The sequence below is a fragment of the Alternaria ventricosa genome, assembly GCF_023758065.1.
Source record: "Alternaria ventricosa strain BMP 2768 chromosome Unknown scaffold_1, whole genome shotgun sequence".
NCBI lineage: Eukaryota > Fungi > Ascomycota > Dothideomycetes > Pleosporales > Pleosporaceae > Alternaria > Alternaria ventricosa.
Window position 1 is genome coordinate 500,105 of NW_026055681.1, and position 19,307 is coordinate 519,411.

General features: G+C 35.9%; 2 protein-coding genes across 2 annotated transcripts; both read right to left on the reverse strand.

Moving 5' to 3' along the window:
• Positions 1-449: 449 nt before the first annotated feature.
• Positions 450-3,373, reverse strand: J4E93_000172 (uncharacterized protein; the record flags this gene model as incomplete). The annotated part of the gene is made up of 6 exons (XM_049338135.1): positions 450-1,240; positions 1,289-1,767; positions 1,816-2,075; positions 2,123-2,482; positions 2,532-2,809; positions 2,875-3,373. The coding sequence occupies 6 exons, from the start codon at positions 3,371-3,373 to the stop codon at positions 450-452; spliced, it is 2,667 nt and encodes an 888-aa protein (XP_049204020.1).
• An 889-nt stretch (positions 3,374-4,262) lies between these two features.
• On the reverse strand, positions 4,263-5,953 carry SIDA2 (L-ornithine N(5)-monooxygenase; the record flags this gene model as incomplete). Its single annotated transcript, XM_049338136.1, has 3 exons — positions 4,263-4,385; positions 4,441-4,987; positions 5,034-5,953. 3 exons carry the CDS (start codon positions 5,951-5,953, stop codon positions 4,263-4,265), a joined length of 1,590 nt encoding a protein of 529 aa, XP_049204021.1.
• Between the last annotated feature and the right edge of the window lie 13,354 nt (positions 5,954-19,307).

Sequence of the window (19,307 nt, forward strand, 5' to 3'; positions counted from 1 at the left end):
TGCTGAGGACGTTTGAGTCATGGCTCGACATCTAGCGACCCCAGCCAAGCTGTTGAACATGCATCTGGTCCGCCCCGTTGTGTACCATTCAATCAAGACCCAGCTTCTCTCGCCCGGTGACTCCCAGTGCAGGCCGTGAGTCATCAATCTGGCCCAGCAGAAAGCCTTTCAGAAGCCAGTTGAGGGCGCTGTGCGTCTTCAGAGGGTGGTACAATTTGAGCAGATCGTGGGGAACATGTGCGGCCTGCGCGGTCATCCGAGTCCTGCTCCACCTGTCGATAGCGGCATGTTGCCTATCTCAGTCTTGGGCAACGATACTGACGGAAGCACTCCGAGGGAAACGTGCATCAAGGAGAACTCAGTACGCCGCGACTCATCCACCGTCGCATCTCTACGTGGTGCAGAGGGTTGTTTTCGTAATATGAGAACTACTCGTCGAAGCCACCCCGTCACTGCCAATGATTCTGACCCATGAAACCCTCTTCAAGCGTCCGGTCTTCCAAGTTTCGCACAAAGTTCTGATTGCGGTTTGAATTGCCTGCCCTTGAGCCCCTTCTCCTGGCGGCGCTGCTCGCGCTTTCAGGGGCACCATCAGGTGGCGGTGGGTAGTATGCTGGTGATGGTTGCAGACGAACAGGCGCGTTGGGATCGAGGTGGCTCATGACCCTCTGAAGGGCAGGGGGGATACCGGATTGTCCAGACTGCTGTTGATCCATGGTCGTTGCTCGTTGCCGCCCAGCGCGGGTAGTAGCTTGAGCATACAGGTTCTGGGGCTGGTTGTATTGCCGTGGCTGTTGTGGCTGCATCATATTCATCGGCTGACCGTATTGTGCTGTCTGTGCAGGATATGGTGGAGGAGCGCCCTGGTGGTTCGGGCCGTACATGTTGTAGGGGTTTTGTTGAGCCTGCGGGCTTTGTGCAGCGGCATACTGGTTCATCTGCATGTTCGCATACGCAGCATGCTGGGCTGCCTGCGCTTGTTGCTGTTGCGCGACGGCCTGTTGTTGCTGCTGCTGTCGCTGTCTGCTCATGCCCTCGTATCGTTGCTGTTCCTGAACACCGGGGGCAGGCGACCTGCTTGAGCCAGACTTTAGAGTCATTGGAGGTACGAATGGACCAGTGAACTTGGCCTGGGTTATGAACGGATGTAACTTGGCCTGCGCAGGGGTCCAACGTTCTAGTGGGTTGAGGTTCAGCAGTCCCTGTGCGAAGTCGATAAAGGCTGCTCGGTTGGCCATTTCTATGAGATGTTAGCCGTGAAGGTGACACAATCTGTTCGCCTGCTTACCTCGCTCGATCTCGTTTGGCTTCATGTTCTTCCGCGGCATGGGGTAATTCTTAATTATGTCGGGCAGGGTTGTGGCAGAGAAGTACTTCTTGCTGGGCTGCTCCTTCGTGCCATGTTCCCGTGAGTACTGCTCCATTGACTTCAGCCGGTATTGCTTGCGACCATACTCATCCTGCGACTTCTCGTAGAACTCTCCTGATTGCTTGCCCATTTCGAGCATCCAATGCGGTGGTAGCCCCAGCATCTCCGTTATCCTCGACACCTGATTGTACTCAGACGAGCCTGGGAATAGAGGCAGACCGAGGAATAACTCGACGACAATGCAACCCAATGACCACATGTCGATCGCTGCCGAATACGGCAGACCAAGCAGAACTTCGGGTGATCGATAGAAGCGCGATTGGATGTACGTGTACACGGTCTGGCGTTCGTCGCATGCGGAACCGAAATCGATGATTTTGATGATTGGACTCTCGAGGCTACCAACAGGTCAGTATACGCGCGCAACCGTCGAACATATTACTTACTTCTTCAACAAAATGTTCTCGGGCTTCAAGTCGCAATGTATCAGCTTCGCCTTTCCAAGCAATGCAAGACCATTGATCAGCTGCTGTGCGAATACGCGCACCAGGGTTGTGGATAGTCCACGGAACTGGTTTTGTTTGATCAGCTCGTACAAGTTGACGCTGAGCAACTCAAAAACCAGACACAGATGTTGCCTGTGAATGAAAGTGTCTTTCAGCCGCAGAAGATGATGATCATCGTTCTTGTCCATCTGCTTGTTCAACTGCGCCGCGTTAGAGCCGTCCTGCATCTTTCTAGGTGGATACTGACCAAGTCAAGCACTGACACTTCCATCATACTCTGGTTGAAGTATGCTGTCCGGTTCTTGATAACCTTGACCGCAACAACCTCCTGTGTCTTCAAGTTCTGGCACTTGACGACCTGCCCAAAAGTACCCTGCCCTAGTACATCTAGAATCAGATAGCGGTTCTTGTGCCCTGATTCCTCTGACCCGAGAATGTCGTTTACGTAGAGTATGTAATCGCTATCCTCGTTGTCGTATCCGTCGTTCTTGACGCCCTTGCTCGGTTTGGTAAGTACTCGGCGAGGGTTGCGCGACGACTGGTAGTTGAAGCCGCCGTTGCACAGCTTGTAGGTCATGGGCAGATGGGCAGTGAGCGCTTGTAGGGGCTGGTCGTTCTGTTAGCATGAAAGCTGTCGCCCACACTGTTCCACTTACGCTAATGAAGCCACCCTCAGGATTTGCACGACGAAAGGGCGGCTGGGCGTTGATCTTCGGTTGCAAATCGGCAGTGTTGACACACTTTTCGAATTTTGGTACTGGCCCTCGGCCTGGCGGAGGCAGCTGTGGGGGGTTTGAGCTGGAGGAGGCGCGCGGCGATCGAGCGTCTCTGTTGTATACCGCGTTCAATTGCGCCGTCGCAGATTGCGGGTAGAAACTCTCGGGGCTCATGTTGGACTGTAGCGGCGGCAGTTGAGGCGCATGCGGTCGGGAGGCTAAAGCGAGACTGTCAGTACTGGGGGCCAAGGCATGTGAATACTCAAGCACAGGCTGAACCTACATGGCGGAGAATAGTAGTTGTTGGGCGGCGACATATAGGGATTGTTGCGCGTCGGGCTCTGCCGGCTGGCTTGCGTCTGCGCTTGGGCCTGAGGGGTAAAGCTGGTGTAGTTCTGTCCGCCCTGCTGAGCACCGCCCGAGTAGGGCGAGGTAGGTGACAGGTTCATGGGCGAGTATCTGCGGGCAGCGGCACTCTCCTCTTGCTGGAGGAACTGCTGCGATTGCCTCTGCTGTTGCGTAGGGCGCGCCATGTTCAGCCGCGGCTTGTATGCATCCTCCATGGGAACATCGCCATCGCCGTCGTTGTACTCGGGGCCTCGGCTAGCAGTGCCGCTAGGCGATTGCAAAGGCATTGAATTCTGTCGTGACGGCGTTGCGTAGGGGTCCGGCTTGACCTGCGAAGACACGCTGGCGTCCCGCGAGGCGTGCGGAGACGGGGCCATGCTGTGCGAGTAACGATTACCCGGTGCCTCCGAGTAGGCAGTCCACTGCGGTTCCATGGCAACCGGGAGCAGCGAGGGCTATGGGTGTAGAGGCGACGGTGTCGCGGATAGAGACGCCAATCAGTCCTCACTGCCGGTGTTGCATGCCGAGGATACGCGCCCGCTGATGGAGAGGATCGAGCTACGGCGGAGGGAGACTGCGGCGCAGCGCTGGAGTCGTGGTTGCAAGAGGCGTGGGCTCGAGGGGAGCGCGCTTGTTATGGCCGTACGGGACTCGGGGTGACGGGCTTGGAGCGTTTGGCGGTTGCGGGGTGGTGTTACGTGGTCAGCGGCTGTACGCTGTCGCAGCAGGGCCTGGAGCAGCCGCAGGGAAGAAATGCGCGGACGGGAAGCGCAGAAGGGAATATTCACAAGCAGAGGAAAAGGATGGCTTCAAGGTCAGCGTAGCGCTGATGTCGGCGCCATTGCAACATCCATGGAATTGGGCTCTTTCCTTGGTAGCGCTAGCGACCAAAGCGGCCAGCCTCCTCGCGCCCATCATCGTGGGGTGACTGCCGTCATTCACTGTGTGGGCTGCAGCTGCCCTTCTCTGTCATATTTCTCACTATTATCACGTATACAACAGGCACACGACGGCCACCTCGCAGCTTCTCGTTGTGTCGACTGCAGCTTCTTTGGGCTGCCTCCTTCTTCAGGGTCCTCAAACAGGCAGGCGCGACCCTGGATGCCCTAGGCACCGATATCAAATTCAAATAAGCGTTGCTTTTTTCCCTCACAACACCCGCCGCGGAGCGCAGCAAGTGCAAGCGACATGTGCAATTGGAACGACGAACGAAATTGGACATGGCTGGGCGAAAAGGCTGGCGTGAACAAAGACGTCATAGTAGTATGTGCAGCTGAAAGAGGAGTGTAACTAGTTACATGGAATCCACAGACGAACCATCCATTACTCGCGCATCTCATACCCGCCCAACACGTCGCCGTTGTCCCACGTGGCAGGCTTCTCAAAAATGCTCCTCACCATCTCACCTCCACGCGTCGCAAGCACCGAAAGAAGGGTATCGCTCAACTGTCACCATGATTAGCACATCTTCCTCTTCACAACATGCCCACGCAATACTTACACCGTGCGTAGTCTCACAGCAGCCCTGCAGCCAAACACCGGCGTCGTCACCAACACTCTTCTCCGTGAAGTTGATCTTGTAGTCCCTCTGCACCTGCCACTTGGCGCCCTCTAGCTCTCCACCGGGCATGAGGTGCCTTGCGTCCTTGAGCAGCGTCTCGTGCAGGTCCCTGTGGTATCCTGTCGCTACAAAGACGGCATCGACATCCAATGTCTCCTGCCTTTCCTGGGCACCTGCACACTCCGAGAAATATAATGGACTGGTGTCTTGCACCTGAAGGCGTACACCACCCGGCCGAACTGGGGAGTCGCTCACATCGATGACGCGACGGTATGGCATTATCCTGTGCGGCCAGTTCTCTTCCTCGGCGGGTGAGTTACCATGACGGATGCGTTGTAGGTAAAGGGTCTCGTAGATGTGTTCGAGGAGCGGAAGGCGGACGACGCCGTAGTTCGTGCCCTTGTCTTCGAGCAGCGTAGTTGCGCGGAGCTTAGGCGCGCGCGCGTATGTGCAGTCTGTTCGCGACGGGTTGAAAATTTCGTTGACACTGGTATATTAGCGAGGCAGTCCAGCAACAGTCATCTCTCACTTACAATGGTGAGTCGTCGCTTGGTCGCAGGGCACCTCCCTTGATCAGCATTCGTGTTCGCGAGTTGGGGTAGTTTGCGTGTAGGAAGTCGAATATCTCAGCGGCACTCTGGCCGTTTCCGACTACTGCTATACTGTAAGGTGCGCTGTGATCCTTCAAAATCTCCTTCGAGATGTACGAGAACTTTGACGAGTGGACAACCTTGGGGTGGTTTGTCGGGAATGGCGCAGGAATGTTGGGTCTTCCACCCGCAGCGATGACAACATGCTTGGTTCTCCGCGACTCAATGCGTCCCGTAAGAGTGTTGCGCGAGACGACGGTGAACGTGGTGATCTCGCCATTTGGCGACTTCTCGGGCATGACCTTGATAACTTCCTGGCTGTATGCTACCACCTCTTCGAACCAGCTAGCGCACCACTTCATGTAGTCCTCGTACTCCACACGAGCTGGTAGGAAAGTGTTCAGGTTCGCGAACTCGACTAAGCGGTCCTTCTGGTGCAGATAGTTGATGAAGGTGAATTCACTTCTCGGGTTTCGCATGGTGGCCATGTCCTTCATGAACGTGATCTGCATCTTCGCACCCGGTAGAAGCATGCCAGCATGCCACGCGAATTGCGACTGCTTCTCGAGGAACGCGACCTTTGGTGGTCTGCTTTGTAGGCCCGCAACATCCACCAGGGAAGGATCAGTTCCATCCAGAGCGTCATGCAGAGCCACACCGATGGCTAGTGACGCTGGACCGAAACCGACACATATAAGGTCGTGCAGTTCATCTTCTGCAGTGTATCGGAGGTGTGAACGGTTTTCAATCGTGGGAAGATGGCTCTCATTAAGATTCTCGGTCAGAAAACCGTTGAAAGCTCGTTGAACGGCTGGGGCTGGCCCTTCGGACGTGCTCGATGACATTTCGGCGTGAGGACTCATATCTGCGATATGCTCGCGGGTTGTCACTACCAGGTATACTTCTTCCGTTAGTATTGCTGGCAAACACTACACGAGCTCGTGTCGCGCTTTGCGCAACTGTTGACGAAACTACGTACACTGACAGCTGTCACCGACGCTTCAAATTGATTTCCTTCTGAGCTGGGCAATCAGGCGTGAAGGAGCTTGAGTCGCGGAGCTGTAAGTGGAAAGCCGACAGTCAGCGGATTCATGTGATAAACAATGACGTCTACACTTGACGTAGATGAACAAGACGAAAAGACTGACGACAGCAACGTACCTATTTGATCGCTCAATTGTAAGGTCACAAGAAGCACCTCACTTGCTGGATGGTCAACGAAGCTACCGTCGTCAGGTTATGGAAGAAGGTCCACGACGGTGGCCATGAGTTGTACCTTGACCATAGCCGTGCCCAGGATCCATTCTTGCGTGTAGCCCATCCATGTCGATCGGTAGCGGCCGCGATGCTCGTCAGAGAATGGTCCGATGTCACTTCGTAAGAGCAGACCCTGACGGTCCGTTCCAACCTAGTGTCACCATGTGTGGTTCGCTAAGCAGGTAATGGCAGCACAACCCCCATGTCACTGATCTTCGGACGCGCCATCTGATAAGATGACGGAGCATAGCCCGTCGAGCAACAGCTTTTTTGGCACTGGTAAAGCGTATGGCGAAGGCAAAATTTTCAGACATGCCCCGCAGCACTTGTCCTGTAGTTGCGTCGAGCGACGCGATCGAGTATAGTCTCCGTGGGGTCGTGGGTAACATGCGCGCTTGGCGGAGTAAAAGTTATCAGATGGAATGGATCAATCCATCAGATTAGATGAAGAGATTTCTTGCGAGTTCGGAGCGGCCTCGGTCTTACTGGTGCACGCCCAACGACACCACCATCAACTGCATGTCCCGGCGTTGCTACTAGGCTCGGTTAGCACGCCGCAGCCGCCGATCATTCCAAGGTCCAGAAGCACGTCGTGCTAGCGCATAGTGAAGCAAGCTGATGACGAACGAGGCGCTCGAAGATGCCTTCTTGCGCTGGTCAAGTCGCCCTCGCATCGCTGAGAGCAATATGCGGTAAGAGAAACAGGACAAAGCGTTAGGTTTGTGAATGGCTGTGGAACGAAAAGATTGCACCGGCCAGTATTCGGAACAGTAGGGCTCAACTAGCCTTTTCTTACATCGACGTTTAAAGCCTAATTTCTAGCTATCTTATTAGCTGCCCTACCTATTAGTAGGCCTATATTAGGTAGTAGCTAATTCTAAAAAAAATCTACTAGCCTTTTTTAACTTAGCTACTAATACTATAATTACTCTAAATCTCTAAAAAAAAAAAAAATTATAATACTAGCTGCTATACTAGCTACTACACCTACTACTAAAGTAAGTATAATTTAGTATAAAGAGACAGTACTAATAAGTATAGTAACCTACTATTTATAACCTCTATAAAGTACTTAGTGTTTAGACTTCTTTTTTATAGTAAAAAGATACTTATATAATAGGCTTAGGCTTTACCTAAGCCTTAGTATAGTATATAGAGTAAGGCTTACTATAAGCTCTCTCTCTAAGAAATATAATATTTTTACTAATACTTATTATAGCTATACTTTAAGGCTAGTCTATAATATTTATATTTCTTCTTTTTATATACTATATATAAGTATTATAATAGTAGAACTTAGTATATAAAATATCTAAGAGTCTCTAGAAGTCTCTCTTTTTATATTACTCTACTAGCTTTTTAAGTACATAGTAGCTATCTATAAAGTATAGGCTTAAAACTACATTATAATAGTAATATTACGCTTCTAGAATAAAAAACTATATAACTTAAATTACTTTAATACGCTCTATATCTAGCTTTATAATATTACTATCTATTACTATAACTATAACTTTATTAGTACTTACGCTATTCTTTTTAGTAGCTATAGTACTACTACTTCTAAGTTTTTCTACTACTATAGTAGTCTCTACTTTATACTATAAGGCTCTACTTCTAGAGAAGCTATTTACTAGTAATAGAATATACTTTTATTTATAGCATATTATAATAGAATATAAATTAAATATAGACTAGAAATTTATTAGAAATATAAAGGCCTAGTTTATTTATATTTAATAGTCTCTCTTAATTATAGTATAGCGTAAAGTTACTCTATTTTATAAGCTTAGTAAGTAAAACTATTAAAACTTTATTACTTTTCTAAAGTATTTTAAGTTTTATTATAGTAACTAGTACTTTTAGAAGCGTATCTAGATATAGTTAGATTACTTATAATAAAGTAAAAAGTAAAGCTTTACTAACTTTTTTATTTACTTTAGCTAGCTTTTTATATAAGTAGATAGGCTTAGCTAGAGTAGTAACTAAAAGCTTACTAAGCTACGCTATGCGCTTAATAAGCGTATATAAGTAGTTACTCTTAACTAAGATATTTAGTATTTAGACTTTAATAGCGCTATCTAGAAGTATAAGACTATTATAGTAGATATTAAGACTACTAAGATAGAGAGTTTATATTATAACTTTATACTTTTAGCACTTTTAGCTTATAACTATAATAGTAATATCTAGATAGTAAATATAAATACTATAAAAACTTTTAGTACCTTTATAAAGTATAGTATAGATAGCGCCTATACTAACTAAATTCTCTAGAATATTTTTAATACTAAGTATGCTTTAGAGGCTTATACTTACTATAGTAAGTAGAGATATCTTTACTAAAGCTATACTAACGTAACTATACTATAGGTAGTAAAAATTAGATATACTATAATAGAAGAGAAATATAGTATTTTAGAAAACTAGTAGCTTTTAGTCTAAGTCTAGACTAAAAGTAAGTAAGTGCTAACTTAGTAGAGAAATCTATAAGTAACTTTTTTACTAAGAATATCTATAAAATCTAGTAGTTTATAAATAAGAGTCTATTTTTTATTCTACTACTACTAGATAGTATTAAAGTAGTATAGGCCTTAGTAGACTTAGAGTATAAGTACTATAGTACTATTAGTAAGGTAGTAGCTTTATAGCTATAAACTAATTATATTATAATTTTTTCTAGAACTCTTTACTAGACTATAGAGTTCTTAAAAAAAACTAATATTTCTAAACTTATAGCTATAACGTATAATCTAAATAGATAAATATTATAGCTAGTAGCTTATATTATTTTAAAGCTTACTTATAATATTATTTTAGAAAAGCTATAAATATACTATAAAAGTATTATTCTTAATATACTTTAGAGTAAACTTTACATTAAAGTAGTAGAAGGTATAATTATAAAAGAGACTACTACGCGCCTATCTTTTCTAGAGCTTAGACTTATAGTAGTATTTATAGTATCTACGTTAGTATAGAACGTAGAGAATAATAGAGATATAGTATAGGTATTATAAATAATAAGCTTTTATAAACTTACTCTTACTATTAATATACTATACTTTATTACGCTTACCTCTATACTATTTAAAAAGCCTATTATAATAAAGCTCTCTAGTAAGCTAGTAGACTTTTAAAACTTTTTTAATAAATCTAAGATCTTAGAGTTACTCTTTTATAGAGGCGCTATAGACTATTATATTATATTAGCTAGGTAGCCTAATAGAAGCTTACTTATATCTTTTTAGAGCTTTTTTTACTCTATATTATATAATTAACTATTAAAGCTATAGTAGTAGCTTATAGAACTTATAAATAAGAGCTAAATTTATACTAGCTTCTTTACTATAAGCGTACCTATACTTCTAGTTAAGAAGGTATTAGGTAGATAGCGTCTTTATGTAGATTACTACTTATTAAATAAAATTACCTAGTCTAACTACTATCTACTTCTACTAATTAAGAGAACTCTATATATAATATTATAGGCGTAGTAGTTTATAAAGGTTTATATATAAACTATATTCTATAAGCTCTATATAGCTAAAGAGAATAAGTACTTAATAGCGTTCTACACCTATTTTAGTTTCTTTAAGTAGCTTATCTATTTATTTAGACTAACTAGCGCTTCTACTACTTTTTAATAATATATTAATAGTATACTCTTTAAAACTCTAAAGTAATACTTTACTATATATTTAGATAATATGCTAATATTTATAGATAGATTATATACTAATTATATAGTAAAAATATACTAAGTACTTTTACTACTTTAAGCTACTAGTCTAAATTTAGACTTAGAGAAGAGTATATTTATAATAAAGAAGGTGCGCTACTTTAGCTATATAGTTTAAGTAGAGAAAGTAATCTATCTAGACTTTAATAAACTAAAAGTAGTTTAGAATTAGAAGCTTCTACGCACTATAATAGGTGTTTAGAGTTTTCTAAAGTTTATAAATTTTTACTAAGACTTTATTAAAGAATTTTTTAAGATAGTAGTATTTTTATATTACTTTACTAGTTAAAATATTCTATTTAAGTAGAGTTCTACTAAGTATAAAGTGTTTAAGCGCTTTAAAGTATACTTTATTATAAAGCTAATATTAGTTTAGTAAAACTTATTCTAAGATACTATTATTAAATATAACTACTTAGAAGTAGCTCTTAGTAGGTGCCTATTATAGTATATTAATAGCGTTCTTTACTTTATAGCGTACTACTCTACTACTCTAATAGTAAAGTAGTAGAACTATACTATTTATAATAAAAAGCTTTTTATAGTAGTATAGTGTCTAAAAGCCTAAAGTAGTAAGCTATAAAGTATTTTTTTATCTATTTACTATATTTATAGACTATAAGAACTTAGAGTACTTTATAAGCTTATATAAACTTAGTAAGTACTAAAGTAGATAAATAGAGTTACTATTTTAGTTCTACTATAGTTTTAAGTTTAGGCCTAGACGCTTCTACGCGTAGTCTAATACACTAAGCTAATACTTATAAAATTAGCTTTAGAAAAGCTTTAATAAAGTAGTAGTTATATACTTTATTAATATTATAGCGCTTACGTTATTAGAATATACTAGTAATATATATTTATTTAAAGAACGTCTTCTCTTTATAGATATATATATATAGTAGTTATAGAATAAAGCTATTACGTAAAACTATAGTTACGTACCTAGACTATAGGCTATACTAGATAGGTTTTAGAAGTTCTTTACTAAAGCGTATACTAACTAGTAGGTTAGTAACTATATAGTAAGTATATATAGTATACTTCTTTAGCGTAGTATTATATAGCTACTTTTATAGAAGCTCTTAACTACTATAGTTATCTAGCGTATATATAAAAGTAGTTTAGTAAGATACTTTAGAAAGAATACTATATTCTAGCTACTATACTATAACTATTATTAGAATAGTATATTAGCTAATATAGTATAATATATCTATAACTACTACTACTATAGCGTATATATTTTAAGAAAGAAGTATTAAAGTCTTTTATAGCTAATACTAGTTACTATATAATATTAAATATAAATCTTTATAAATTTTATAACTAAGCTTTCTTAGAAGTCTTTTAACTTACTATAATACTTATTAGTAATAATAGACTAACTATTAAAGTATATATAGTTAGAGGCTATAATATTAATAGCTATAGAGTATTATACGCGTATTTTTTATAATACTTAGTAGTATTTCTATAGTTTTCTAACTACTATTATTATAGACTAAAGTTCTAACTAGTTAGATAGCTTTTAGAAGACTCTCTACTAGCTTATAGATATTAACTAGCTTCTATCTACTACGTATTACTTCTAGACTAATAGTAGAATAGAGCGCGTAAACTAGAAAATTTAGATAGTACTTTATATAATAGTAAACTTTAAGTAAACTAACTAGCTTACTTATTTTTATATATATTAATTAGCGCTAAATAATAGAGACTTTTTAGTTATAGATATAAGCCTAAACCTACTTCTAAATAGCTATATAGTAGACCTATTATAAAAGATACTAGTTTCTAGTAAAGTAGATACTTCTTTAAGTAGTTTAGCTATAAAGTTTCTAGAATACTTATATAATAGAGCTAAGTTAGCGTAGGTAGCTATTACGTTTTAGTAGTAGCGCTAGTAGAAAGTAACTAATTATAGCTAATATTTTATAGAATATTTCTAATCTAGTAATAAAGTTTAGTTTTTAATACGTAATATTAAGATAAATAAGCTAAGTAGTAAACTTAACTAGCTATAGGTTAAGTATATAGTAGTTACTATACTTATACTACTTATAGTTATATTAGACCTTTTAGATAACTTTTATAAAACTATCTATATAGATTTAGTAGAAAAGGCTACTAAAAACCTACTCTCTAGCTAGGTGTAAGCTAATTTCTAGCTAAAGCCTACTTTAGAATTAGAAAAAACTAACTTAGTGCTATAGAAATTTAAAGTAAAGAAAATTTTATAAGCTAAGAGCGCGTAGAGTTATAGTAAGTATTAAGTACTAGTAAAATAGATTAGCTACGCTAATCTATTATAGTCTTCTCTAGAGAATTTTCTAAATATAGTAGTACTAGTATAGTTTAAAGTAAAGTATAAAAGTATATAATATTATAATAGTGTAACGTAAGTTTAAAAGAAAAAGCTTTTTTTATTACTAGTACTATAAAAGCACTAGACTTTATCTATAATAAAGAATAAAGAGGTAAACTAAAGTTTATATAAGAGACCTATATAAAAATAAAATAGTACTAGACTAAATTCTAGAGTTATAATCTAAGATTATACTATATTCTATAAGCAAGAACCTTATAGCTCTACCTACTATAGTAGTAAAACTAGTAATATAATAAGAGGCTAAATAGCTATTAGACTTAAGAGTTAGTACGCTAGAGAGAGCTAGGTCTAAATAGTGTTTAGATAAGAATAACTATATATATATATATAATATAATTAATTTATATTAAGCACCTATTCTAATAGAGATACTACTAATCTTTCTACTATATATAGTAACTAACTAAAACTTAACCTATTTAGTTTTCTACTTTAGAAAGGCTACGCGCTACTTTTAAGTACGTATTTTACCCGCTAAAAGCTTATTAGAATAATAGTTTAACTAGACTTTAGAAGAGAAGAGACGCAATTATTATATAATATAATAGAATAAGTAATAAGTAAGTATATAAAATAGAGAATAAAATAATACGCAGAATAGTATACTTAAAAAATATATAGAAGCAAACTATAAGCTATAGAAATCTAACTATATAGAAACTTAAGAAGTAGGCGTACTAAAAGACCTCTAATAATATAAATAATTAGATAATAATAACTACTACTTAGACTAATAAATAATATAGCTATAGTAGCGCTGCGCTAAGTAATATAAAGAGCTAAATAAGAAGTTTAGACTAGGCTAATTACTCTTTAGAGAACTATATAGATAGAAAATAATAAGATAAAAAGTATATAGCTATATTATTCTACTAAGAATAAATAATAAGACTCAAGAAAAGTTAAAAGAGCTAACGTAGTAGATCTTAATTTAGATATAGCTAGAAAAGAAAAAGCTAAATAATAAGATAGTAGTAGAAAGCTATTATAGTATATAAAAAAAGTAGTAATAGCTCTTCTAGTAAAGAATACCTAACTTTATTAGTAAGTAAATAGTTAAATCTAATTAATAGCACTTATACGTTTAATATTTACACTAGCTATTATACTATTTATAATACTTGTATACTACCTTACATAAATAAGTAAGAGTTAATCTAATAAGGCTAAAATTAATAAATAATCTAAGTTAGTTACTAAAGCCTCTTTAAAAGCCTAATTTACTAAATAACTATCTTTACTTCTCTAAACTAAGCCTATAAAGCCTAAAGTAATACCTACGTTATTCTAGAAGAATATTAAGATACTAGATATTCTAGAGTTCTTAGGCACTACTAGCTAGCAGCCTTAGGTATAACCTCTAGTATAACTCTAGAATAATAATATAGTAAAACTTTTTTAAATAATAGCTTAGTCTCTTTAGTAGCTAAGTAATTACTCTCTAGTCTATTCTACTTAGCTTTCTCTATACTTATTAGAGATAGTTCTAGTGTTTAATAAAACTAATATTACTATATTTCTTAAGCGCTTTAAGAATATATTAAAGTACTATAAGTTTATAGATAAGATAAAGATTAATTACCTTTTAGCGCACTATAAACCTAAGTAGAGAGTAATTATCTAAGCTTTAAATAAATATACTAACGCTCTAGTTACTAAATTCTAGAAGAAGTTTAGAAAGGCTCTTAGAAAGCTTTTTTGTATAAATAATAAAGACTAATAGAAAGCTTAAGCTAAGTACTTTAAGCACTAGCTTCTATAGTGCTAAGCTAAGTCTAATCTAAATATTAAGAAATACTTATAGAAGTTTTAGATTTATAGTAAGCGCTATATTAAAGTATTAACTATTAATAAAGATTACTAAGAGTTCTACTTAGTTAAGAGACTACTCTTTAGGTATACTATAAAAATACTTAATAAGTTTAGTTTAAAGACTAACAACCTAAAGGCATTTAACTACACTAAGATTAGTAACTATCTTACTACTTATTTAGAAGTAGAAGAAGAAGCTTATATACTTAACCTCTCTAAAGTAGTTAAGAAAATTATTCTAGAAGTTAAATTTAATCTAGCGCAGCTAATAGTCTATTAGTAATCTTAGTAACTAGTACTAGCCTCTTAAGATAACTATACGCAGGCTTTTTAGCTACCTAAGCTTAATATTCTACTCTAAGATAAGCCTACCTAGCTCTATACTTTCTAGTTACCTCTAGAAAAAGTACCTACTAATACAGAAGTAGATAACTTAGTTAATAAGATACTTAACCTAAAAATTAATTATACTAGCCTAGAACTAGAACTATAGAAGATCTAGTAGACCTACTATAAAACTAAACTTATAAACAACTTTAATATATATAGTAAAGTAGACTATTAAGCTAATAAACGCGTAAACTACTTAAGAGCGTACCTACTCTAGAGCTAGAGGTAATACTAGCTAAATAACTAGTATTAACCTTAGTAATAGTAGTAATATAGTAGTTACTAATAGAATACTAGTTAGATATTCTATAATAACTTCTAGAGCTTTTAGAATCTAGAACCTAGATATAATTAAAGTACTATAAATAAATAGGCTCTTAGAGTAACTCTAAACTATTAGATAGATAATAAGAGCAACTATTATAAGTAAAACTACCTAACTCTTTAAGCGTATATAGATAAGAGCTAGCTTTATATAGATAAATAGAATATACTTTAGTAGAGTACACTAGAGAACCTCTAGAGTTATATTAATAATTTAGGCTAAAGACTATAAGCTAAGAGTATTTTAGCTAAGATTAAATAATAATTTCTAAAGAAGAATATCAACTCTCTTATAGTTAATACCTAGTTTAGTAGCCTAAAAGCTCTAATTAGCGTAGAAAATAACGTAATTTTAGTTTAGCTTATACTAGACTCTACTAGAAGCCTCTAAGTAGATAATATAGAATAATTCTAGAAGCTTTTAAGTATCTTTACTAAAGATAAATTAGACTACTACTTGCGTCTAGCAAACTTAAGTTAATATAATAATACTATTATAGCTATAACTATTTCTAAAGCGTCTTTAGAGTCTAAGAAAGTAGTATCTTATAATTTCTCTAAAGTTTAGAAGAAAACAATACTATAATAACCTAATAATAATTATATTCTACATCTCTAAGCCTATAAGAATAGAATAGAATACTCTTTAAGCTACTAGGCTTTAAATAAGAAAAGAGTTATTTAGTTCTATAAAGAAGATAATCTTATATAACTAGATAATAGAGCTTCTATAATACTATAAGAGTAATTAAAACTAAAGCCTAAGATAACTAATAAGTAACTAAGAAAGTATAAGATTATTAATAAGCTAGAGTCTAATACATAGGCTATAATTTATAGTATTCTAGGCACCTTAATTTCTCTTTAGATTAGTACTCTTCTTAGTAATATACTTAAAGTCTATAAAACGCTGTTTAACTCTAACTATATAAATAAGAAGTTAGATAAGTTTAAAGTTAATATTATTAAAACGTTAAAGTAATATACTAAATAATAAGATCTATAAGAAAAAGAAGAAGAAGAGTAGAAGATTAATAAGCTCTTAGGCGCTATAGTTAATATAATTACTCTTAGTACTCTCTCTAACTACATACTAGTAGAAGTAGAAGCTAGTAGAGTAGTTAACTGCTATAGCTTAAAAGTAGAATACTAGACTAACTAGAAGATTAGCTATATATAATAGTATATTATTATAGTTTAAGGCTAAGAATATAATTCTAAGAACGTAGATTATAACTACTTAAGAAATAATTAAGTATATAATTAACTAATAGGTATTAAGCACTTACGCTAAGACTACCTAAAGGTCTCTATTAATATTAGAGAAAACTCTTTTCTTTCTCTCTTAGACTTAGGCGCTAAGTTAAATACTATTAAGAAAGAGGCAGCTAAGAGAGCTATATTACTAATTATATTACTACTAGACAGTATAAAAGCTACTTAGATAGTTACTATAAATAGAAGTATAGTAAGCTTTATAGGTATTATCTAGAGTATCTCTATTATTATAGAGTAGATTAAAGTCTAAATAAACTTCTTTATTATAGAGTTCTACACTAATCTAATTATTCTAGATAACTTTTTTCTAATAGACGCTTAGGCGCGTATTAAATATATAACTAATAGATTAATATACTATTATATCTTTAGCGCAGATAGCTAAGCTAATATAAAATTTATATATACTAGAAGTAATAAGCTTATAGCTTCTAGTCTTTATACTAGACCTATAGTAGAAAAAGGTATAAAAGTATAGTAGCTAGCGCTATACTCTAGCACGCAACTAAAGAGCTAGTAGATAGCGTAGCGTGCGCGTATATAAAAGTAGTAGAAGTAGTAGAGAAGAAGGCTAAGAGTAGTAGACTAAGTAGTAGTTAGATACTTATATAACTTATTAGTAAATAGATCTTATAAAAGAAGCGTAGAGCTTCTAAGAAAGATCTAATAGTATACTATTAAAGTTAGAGAGTAGTTATAATTATCTAATTATAGATATATAATCGCTTAGCTCTTAAGTATATAGCTAGAGATTTTATTCTAACTTTCTTTAGTAGTAGAATAATTACAATATACTTAATTATCTCTAATTATTAATTATCTCTAGCTCTAATAGTTATAAGCCTAGCTACTTAATTATAAAACTAATTCCTACTACGCATTAAAGCTTACTAGAAGATAAATTAACTAATCTTATTTCTACTCTACTCTCTCTAAACGTTCTATAATTAGAACTTCTTCTACGTAATTACTTACTTACTACTTATATCTTTATTATTCTCTATATCTATATATTAATTCTACACTCTAACTCTATAGATATAAGTAATTACAACACAGCTATTATAGCTATAGGTATACTTCTTAAGAAGTAATCTAACTAGAATATCTAGTTCGCGCTTCTTAAGTAACACTACAATAAAAAGAGTATCTAGAAAGAGATTAATTCTAATCTTCTAGATATTAAATATATAGATACTTAAGAGCCTAAGTTCTCTAACCTTCTAGTTCTAGAGCTTATAGCTCTAGCTTCTCTTTCTTTAAACCTAACTAAAAATTAAAAGAATAAGTATAATAAAGCTACTTATAAGTATAATACTCTCTTATAAGATTATAACTATAAGACTAAAAATAGTACTACGCTTATAGCTTACTAGAACTATAATTCTAAGTAATAGTTAAGAAAGAGTAAGAAGATTAATAATATTAAGAACTAGATTATACGCACTATTACGCCTAAGTACCTATTACTTATAACTATAAGTAATAATAGAAGAATAGTCTAGTCTCTTATAAAGACTTTTAAGACTATACTTACTTTTATAAATTAAACTATATAGTATATAGTTTAAGTAAAGTATTATACTTATCTTAAGAAAACCTAAAGAGAAACTACTAAGAAGTAGTTTAATAACTAGTTAATAATCTACTAGAAGGTAAAGATCTTTAAGCTCTTAGAGGTTAAAGAACCTCTTATAATTACTAACTTTCTTACTATAGTTAAGAAGTTTAACTCTAAGTAGACCTACTAGTAGTAATATAATTAATTATTTACTATAGCTCTTAGAAAGAATACGTTAAGCCTTAGTAATCTTAGTAAGGTATTTAGCGTTATTCTCTAAGAGATATTAATTACTACTAGAAAGAGAAAAGCTAATATAATCTTTAACGTAGTTATAGATTAAACCTCTACTTCTACTAAGTTAAGTAAGAAGTAGTTAAGCTTACTACCTAAGCCTTACTTTTGTAAACCTAATACAAAGCATAAGTAGAAGCTTATCTTATACTTCTAATTATAAACTATAATTACTAGATCTAGACTACTAAGTATTCTACTAATAGAACTCTTAGCTTAAAATAAGTAAAAGATCTAAAAGCACTATTATAAAGAGAAGTAGAGTAGTCTGCGTAAGAAAGTTAAGTAATCTAGCTAGAAGATAAGCGCTCTAGCTTCTAAGTACCTAGGTAATATAGTTTTAATAATTATTTGCCTAAAGAAGCTAATTACTAAGTTTAGGCCTTTTATCTTTAGTATAGGCTTTAAACCTTACGCGCTCTTAGCTAGTATAATTCTTAATAGTAGAGCTATAGTCTACTTAGTTAATAATAAAGCTTTAATTAAGCCTAATTTCTTTATTAAGACTAATAGAGAAATAGTTAAAGTAAGTAGCTAGATTCTTTTAGTAATTAGTATTAGCAATTATATACTTTATCTTATTCTTAGTACCTCTAAAGAACTTAGAAAGGCTAATTTTACGCTTACTAGCGTTAAGATTATCTCTAGTTTCTATACTAATATTATCTTAGAGAAGCTTCTTAGAAATAGTAGTATATAGTATATAGGCTATAATTATATAATTAGAATAGGCACGCTAGAGGCGTCTGTTATTCTTATAACTCTTAAGTATAGATTTAACCTCTTATTTATTAAATATAATACTTCTATCTATCTTTCTAATTTTATTATTGTAAATACTATTACCTACTTATAAGTTCTATAATTACGTACTAGTAACGCTAATCTTTAGTACTAAAGATCTAGCTACCTAAGTAAGTAAGCTCTTAAGACTCTTATTAAAACTATCTAGAATATTAAGATTATAGGCATATAGCGTAGTAAATATAATAATTACGCTACTACTTATATATTATAAAGAATCTCTTATTAGCCTTATAAGCTATTACTATAACTATTCTTTAGAATATTATAGAACCTATTTAACTTCTCTATAAGCTATACACTTAATAAATAGACTCTAATTATTAAGAAGAATTATTTAGATAAGCTATATAATTATAATCT